This window comes from Poecilia reticulata, chromosome 1 (genome assembly GCF_904066995.2).
Source record: "Poecilia reticulata chromosome 1, P_reticulata-male-v2, whole genome shotgun sequence".
Taxonomy (NCBI): Eukaryota; Metazoa; Chordata; class Actinopteri; order Cyprinodontiformes; family Poeciliidae; genus Poecilia; species Poecilia reticulata.
Genome location: NC_088830.1, coordinates 22,060,888 through 22,068,822, shown reverse-complemented (window position 1 = coordinate 22,068,822; position 7,935 = coordinate 22,060,888). Strand labels below are relative to the sequence as shown.

Genomic DNA, 7,935 nt, shown 5'->3' with positions numbered 1-7,935 from the left:
GCACCTTACAATTTCTTTTGAAAACAAAAGAAAGCCAAATATTTTCTTAAATTTTAGCTTGTCCTAAAGGACGGCTTTAAAATATAATTCGTGTTAGTAGATGTTATTTATATTCAGCCTGTATGTCAAAAGGTTGGTCTGTATTGCCTAAGAGAAGTCGTGGGAATCATGTAACAGTGAGAGTGCCATGAGAGAACTAAAAAAACGGGTAGTAAAGGTGCCTCTTAATCTCGCGATGCCTGTGGGTTATCGGTTCGTGTCAACAGTAAGTTTCCTATTCTCGCGCGATTTAACTACTTTCCCACGCCTGTTTTGGCGTGTGCTTTCTGTTGGTCACCCCATCGCCACCCTTCTCTTTTCCCCCTCCCACTTCTCTCACCCTTTCCCCCCATCACATCTCCCTCCGTCAATCTCGTCTCTGCTAGGACGGTTTTTCTGAAGCGGATTGGCTTTGGCGAGAGCTTGGGGGTGGGATCTCGCGATTGTTGGATTTTTTTTTCCGATGGGGAGGGTGGAGGGGAGATTCGAAGATGGCGCCCGTCGTGACGGGGTAAGTAGAAATTGGACCATAATGTGGTTGAAAAATGTGAAGTTATCACATAGAGAAGGTTTCACAGAGTTTTTATTCATATAGGAAGTAATAGTTTTTTAAATATTAGCGTTGTTAACTCAGAAATCTCACCGAATTCAGCTTGTGCTTTAATGCTGGGTCAGTTTCTCAAAACTATTTTTCGCAGCATTCTGGTTCTCTTGCTCTTGAATTTCTCCTTAATTATTTCATATTAGTGCATATATTTCGTTTTATGTATGTTTTCTTAATCAGTTTTTGCCTCTATTTCTCCTGTATATCCCTAAAACATGTTAATGGCGACATTTTCGCAATTAAAACTAATTTATTTGTCTCAACAGTTTAAAACGATATCTGTTACTGCCTTCTTTTTGAAAGTATTGGTTTATTATAGCCAATTCTCTTACCATGCTCCACAACAGCCTGTTCCATCTCAACATCTGTTCATTTTACTATTATAGCTGCTGAATGATTATATTCCTGGTGAAATAACAGTGGAATAACTATTGCGCAATAAACTCTAACTTTTAGGACAGTTACAGAGGCTAAACTTTGGCTTTTTTGCTGCTGTATACTAAAACAATACGTAAAATGCATCAAATCCTGTTGTTGTTTTGCAGGAAGTTTAGTGAGCAACATCTGCCTCGACGGTTAACGAGGTAAGTAGAAACTTCAGCTAAGCCCGACAGAACATATTATTTACAAGTACAACTTACCAAATCAGTAAATCATCAAACTTAAGTTATCCGAGTTCTGAAATTCAAAAAGTGAGACTCTTATAGATTTGCTAGCCACCATGAAAATGCAACATGTAATAAAGTTCACATTCTTGGTTGGAGCTTCTTTTACATGCATTACTCCATCTGACTCGTTGTATGGATGTGGTCAGGATAGGTTGCTGGCTAAGTACAGTGATACCATAGTCAATAAAACAAGTTTTGATGTATTTTAAAGCACATAGCATATTTCATTGCCATCTTGTTTTTTAAATTACCTTTCTTAGCTCCTTGTAATGGGAGTTAAAAATCTGACATTGTGCACAATCATATGATTTTGTGCTGATATACATCTACACAAACCATTTCTGCATTGAAATCATTTTGATGAATTTTATGTAATATATTCAAACTTATAAAGTAAAGGGGTTTCACTTTTTGAACAGGATTACCGAAGTAAATGGTTTGATATTCTAATTTACGGAGTTGCACTTTTATTAAGCCGATTGCTATTTGTGGTATTTAATACATCTTTATTTCAGGGAGGCTATGAGGGCGTACTTGAAAGAGAAGGAGGATCAGACGGTCCTCGTACTGCATGCAAAAGTGGCACAAAAGTCATACGGGAACGAGAAAAGGTTTGTGTGAGGCCGATTTATTCAAATAAAAATAGTTTCTAAACGGAATACATGTTTGGAGCTTTTTCATATTATTATTGTCCCCCGTTAGGTTTTTCTGCCCGCCACCATGCGTGTATCTGATGGGGACGGGTTGGCAGAAGAAGGTGAAGGAGTTGGTGAAGGAAGGTTGCTCTGAACCAGAGGCCCAGCCTTATGTTTTCATTGGGATAGGCAGCAGTGAACAAGACATGCAGCAACTCTTTCTGGAAGGAAAGGTGAGTCACAAATAGTGATATAACATGGGCTCACAATATCTTACAAAGTATTTTTGCCACACCACAAACACAAACATCAATGTCTTGTATTTGAATTTGCGTTATAGATAAGGGTGTAATAGAAAGAAACCAGCTGGTGGTTTCTTAATACTAGTTGAGAGTAATTTTGTTTTTTAACTTTGTTCAACAATAAAGGTTTCTAGCAATTCTATTTTATGAGGGTCTCAAGTAATTCGACAAGTGATCTGCATAGAGCTAACTCCTGGCTTGGTTTGATTTTTGTCAACTAATGAGGTTGTCATGAAACAATAAAACCACTAGACAACAAGATTTATGTATGGGAAGTTTCTGAATAACTGTGCTGACGTTTGATAATTGAAACAAGTACATTCCTTTGGAGGAATTCTGATATATAAAAAATCCAAATGATTTATGAATTGAGTGCAGCTGCTGCATAAACTCCTGCTGACAGACTGGCATCTGGAAACTGTACTGGTGGGCACTTGCATGTCTGTTGCTGTGAATGTACTTGGTGCTGTTTAAAAGCTACAGACATTTAGATTTTCCTCCGCATCAGGAATATTTACATTCAGCTTGATGTTGTTTCAGGTGTCCAACAAAGTTCATTATAGAGAGCTTTGTAATTTGTTGCTGATGAAAAAATATTGACATTAAGTCTAGGTTCTTTCCTTTTGTGTTCACTGTAGCTGACTGAGAAGCCAGCTAATCGGTAGCTTGAATAAGTAGATGGCACCAACTAGAGAGCTCCAGAGATCCAGTAGGAGAATCAGTCTCACTCAACAAATGTAACCTTATCTGGAAAGTGACAAGAATAAAGGTTTAGGGTGGGTTTTGATCAAAGAACTATCATATTTAAGAAAGATCCCAGAAATTGCAGATTTAAATTTGATTGGCAAAATTTAAAAACTGCGGTTTAAATTCTGACTGAGCCTAAGCTATTTTTCTAAGATTGGACAGAGCTATTGAACCAACTCAATGTAGTTACACCTGCAAGTGTTTCATTTTTCTATCATATGATAGATTCAGATAGGCTAAATACAGATGCACTGGACAATTTTCTGATTTTTATTTGCGATAAATTCTGGAAGCCATCTTATCTTCTTCCTGTCCCTTGTCGGAGTACCACGAATCCCAATAAAGTACTGCCATCTTTGATAGTAATTTGACAATGTGGAAAATTGCATGAGGTTTGAACACTTTTGCAAATTACCTGTGTATGCAGCAGCTTTAAACTTGTTCTGTCAAAAACATTAAAAAAGGAATTGAAAGCGGCTCAAACTTGATGTGTCCTCAAAAACACCTCTAACGTTTTGCCCTCTCTCTCTCTGCGGTAGAACTTCTGCACAGCTAAAACCCTGTATATCAGTGACTCGGACAAAAGAAAGCACTTCATGCTGTCTGTGAAGATGTTACATGGAAACAGCTCGGATGTCGGCGTTTTCCCCAGCAAGAGGATCAAAGTCATCTCCAAACCTTCCAAGAAGAAACAGTCCCTGAAAAACGCAGACTGTGAGTCCACATCACATCACTGTACGGATTTAATCTCTTGGAGAACATTTGGTTCCATTTTCCTCTCCATCTTTCACCAGTGTGCATAGCTTCTGGGACTAAAGTGGCCTTGTTCAACCGCCTGCGTTCCCAAACAGTCAGTACCAGGTACCTTCATGTTGAGGGAGGGAACTTTCATGCCAGCTCCCAACAATGGGGCGCCTTCTACATCCACCTGTGTGAGTCAATCTTTTTTTTTTTTCTTATCCTTCTTTTTAGCTTTTGGTTATTTATGTATTTATTTGAATACGTGGATGCTCAGAGAATTTTATCAATTTGTTTAGTGGACGATGATGAATCTGAAGGAGAGGAATTCACCGTAAAAGATGGCTACATTCACTATGGCCAGACAGTGAAATTGGTCTGCTCTGTTACTGGCCTGGCCCTGCCTAGACTGGTATGTAAGTTGCTGTTGCACAAATGTCCCGAAGTGTAGCAGTAAGTGTTTGTTATTTGTTTGTGTCTGTGTTTTCTTTGGCAGCGTTCACGATGGGTGCTCTTTCTGTATTTCTTCAGATCATTCGTAAAGTTGACAAGCAAGCAGCGCAGTTGGATGCAGATGATCCCGTATCTCAGCTTCACAAGTGTGCCTTCTACCTGAAAGATACAGAGAAAATGTATCTCTGTCTTTCACAGGAAAGAATTATCCAGTATCAGGTGTGTAGATGCATGCCTGTGCACATCCACACGTCTGCAGCCGTTGACAAAAATTGTTTTTTTTTTACGTTTTATAAAAGTTTTTTTTTTTAAATAAAGATTAGAGAAATAGTCTTTGAAGGGTGATTTATACAGTAATTGCCTATTTTCTGCTACACACAAGGAAGCTGCAGTACATTTGTCCTAAATATTGGTCACATTTCTATTTTAAATTAAAACAAATTACCTTGAATGTCATTATTATGAAGTGATGGAGTAGGCAATAAAATGAAGCTACTAAACCTGATCTGTGCAGAGACTGCATGATATATTCTTCTGATTTTTGTGACTACACGGTTTATGCTCTTTATTTTATTCTGTACATAGCTTTTGTTGCAGCATTTCTAAATACACATTGCATGGGTCAATAGACTAAGTTTGTAGAAGTACACATTGTGTGTTGATACAATGACAATATTTATGTTTTGTATCACAAATCTACTGCTATTTTTGTAGTAATGTGTGCCAATATTAACATTGCAAAGAACTGCTTGGACGTTGATGAGTATTTATCGAATAGGATAGATGTTATTATCTCACACTGGTAAATTCAAGTATAAAGACATCGAGGCATTTAGGTTCACACAAAGATAAAAAAGTGTTAAAAATATATAAAAGACAAAATAAAGAATAATATACCTGTACAGTAAGTACAGAACTATAACATGAAAATAAGTGCACTTGTCAGCAATAACACTACTTGTCACTCATAACAATACTTGGATCCAAGAAATGTGCAACTGAGCAAGGATTTTTAGAAAAAATGTACAAAATGTGTATTGCATGTAAACGGCAGTCTATTATCATAATCCTGATTAATCCAAATTCTTATGACGATATATTTTTTTTTCACAATAACCTCAAACAGTATTAATGTTTCCCTACAAGAAATATTACTTTCTTTACCAGAAGTAATCTGTTTTAGATAAGACAGCAGACACTGCCTGAGTAAAGTCCTTCAATACAACCCTATTGTTGAGATAGAAATAATACATTTATTTTTTCATTTTCTAACACTGCTTAAGTTTGCATTTAAATTTGATCACTTCATCATCACAACATTAACCAACATTATTGCATGTTTTCCTAATGTTATGAAACTTCAATTGGAACCAGACAGATGAAGAATGTTGTTTATCATCAGTGATAGATCAGAAATTCAGTCTGTCAGAGCACCATTAAAAAGGTGCAACAAACAAGTGTAGAAGTTTTGTTCTAAATTTTTGTAACTAGTGTGTGATGGTAATAATTTCTGTCCCAGGGTACGCCATGCCCCAAAGACTCTCGCAAGGAAAACGTTAACGACGGCGCAGCATGGACCATCATTAGCACTGACAAAGCAGAGTACACATTTTGTGAAGGCATGGGTCCAGTGCCCACACCGGTCAGCCCCGTCCCTGTGGTGGAAAGTCTGCAGGTAACCACAGATCCGACTTTGTTTCGCATCATTCCAACCTTTCGACCGCAGTCATTTTTCAGGCTCTTTTAAGATGTGCTTTTTTTCACCCTCCTCAGTTGAATGGCGGAGGAGATGTGGCCATGTTGGAAGTGACGGGACAGAACTTCACCCCTAACCTCAGAGTTTGGTTTGGCGATGTGGAGGCAGAAACCATGTACAGGTAGAACTGTCTGCCCGAGCTCAGCTGTGTGTGCGCACGCACGCCTCTCTCTGTGTTGATGCAGACTCCGATTTGTTTGCTCGTTCAGGTGTGGAGAGAGCATCCTCTGTGTAGTTCCAGACATCTCTTCCTTCAGGGAGGGTTGGCGCTGGGTGCTGCAGCCCGTTCAGGTTCCCGTCACGCTGGTCCGCAACGACGGAATCATCTACCCCACAGGCCTGACTTTCACCTACACTCCCGAGCCGGGACCTCGGCCTCACTGCAGTGCCACTGGGATCATCCTCCGGTCCAACAGCAACGCTTCCTCATCACCAGCATCTTCCTCTTCACCTTCATCTTCAGTTGGCGGCCATGGCGATGGCCACGCTGCCAGCAACAGTGACTCAGGCGTGTCAGTACTGACGTAGTCGGCTGTGGTTCATGGTTCGTGGTCTTGCGCTGTCAGGAAAGGACATGCAGTTTTTCTCTAAAAAATTCAGCGGATCTGCAAGCCTGCGCTGAAGTCCCGAAGCTTTGTATTTTCAGAGCAACAGTGAAAACATAAGGAATGCTTCTGAGCTGAGAAAGGATGAGTTGAAAGAAAAATAAACAAACTTTTTACTGACTTTGTGCTTCAGCACCCTCTGGTGGAAAGTTGTGGACATGAGCCCCACTCAGATATCCCAGATCCTCACCTATAAGAAGGGGGATGTGCCTTCTAATGCTAACACCTGGATTTGATAAAAATTTTGTTTTTATACTTACGTGGGTGTGAAAGGTGTCTTCCTTCTGCTTTTTACCATTAAAATCTTATTTTTACTGAACAACCTTAACTATTCTGAGAAAAGGACAATTTGTAAAGGTAACATTGTTTTTAATGCACCATAAAAACATAATGTTATTCAGATTATATTTTCTAAGCTTTTTCGGTACATTTGACCATTTTTGTATGATACTGCAAACTTACTTTATTTTGTTATCATATAGGTTGCTATTTGTGATCCTTATTTCTGTCTCGTCTCAAGTTGGTTGTATTTCTTTAACTGTCGTACTACAATTTCATTCTCTTCACAGCACTGTTTATCGCATGTTAGCTGTTAATAACAAACGTTTTAACAATTTTATCTGCTGGTCAATAATGGGTCAGTGTACACGAAGTAAACCTGATTTGGAAACATGTCTTTGAGGTTCATACTTTTAAAAATCTTCTAAAACTCTATGAATGCAGCTTTGAGCTGACCTTCCTAGCATCAGCCCAATGCAACCAGTCTTACTTTGCGATTTTTCACAGTATTTTTGGTATGTTTTATATATTGCTTCCACATGGATATGAATGACGGCTAAATTCAGTATGTCATTAGTTCAGTGTGTTTTGTGATGTGATCTAAAACATAGTGGACTCAGTTGAGAGGTGAAGCGGAGTTTTTAAAAGTAACCCATTAAACATCTTTTTGAAGTTAAGATGCGAATTTGACGTACCGCATTCTCACTCATTACTCATTTGCATGCATCTTTGACACATGCATAATAGGAAGACTAAAGATTCAGAATAATTGTTGAGTAGGGAAAACTAGAGATGGCGGTGTGTGAATACTGAGGTGCAAAGTGATGTAAAAAATTTTTTTACTAATTAATTTTTTTAGTTTTTTTTAGTTTACACTTAAATGTTTCAGATTTTTAAATCATACTGTAGCAATACTAATTCCATACTTTGACTCAAAATCTTTATTTATTTATTTTTTTAAGCCACTCAGCTGTGGCCTTGTCGGTCTTGATTTGCGTCACAAAATATATTGGATAAATCTAAAAACAGATCTAATCTTACTGAATTTATATGGAATTGTGTATCTACTCTGCTCTTGTTAAATGCCAATAGGGTCACTCACCACTTGG

The 7,935-nt window shown here is 38.3% G+C and overlaps 1 protein-coding gene across 1 annotated transcript; it reads left to right on the top strand.

Moving 5' to 3' along the window:
• The first annotated feature begins 86 nt into the window (after positions 1-86).
• rbpja (recombination signal binding protein for immunoglobulin kappa J region a) lies at positions 87-7,221 on the top strand. The gene is made up of 11 exons (XM_008416832.3): positions 87-550; positions 1,189-1,227; positions 1,827-1,922; positions 2,014-2,179; positions 3,535-3,709; positions 3,790-3,927; positions 4,033-4,145; positions 4,265-4,405; positions 5,706-5,861; positions 5,960-6,063; positions 6,152-7,221. Exons 1-11 carry the CDS (start codon positions 531-533, stop codon positions 6,468-6,470), a joined length of 1,467 nt encoding a protein of 488 aa, XP_008415054.1. The 5' UTR covers positions 87-530; the 3' UTR covers positions 6,471-7,221.
• Positions 7,222-7,935: the final 714 nt, after the last annotated feature.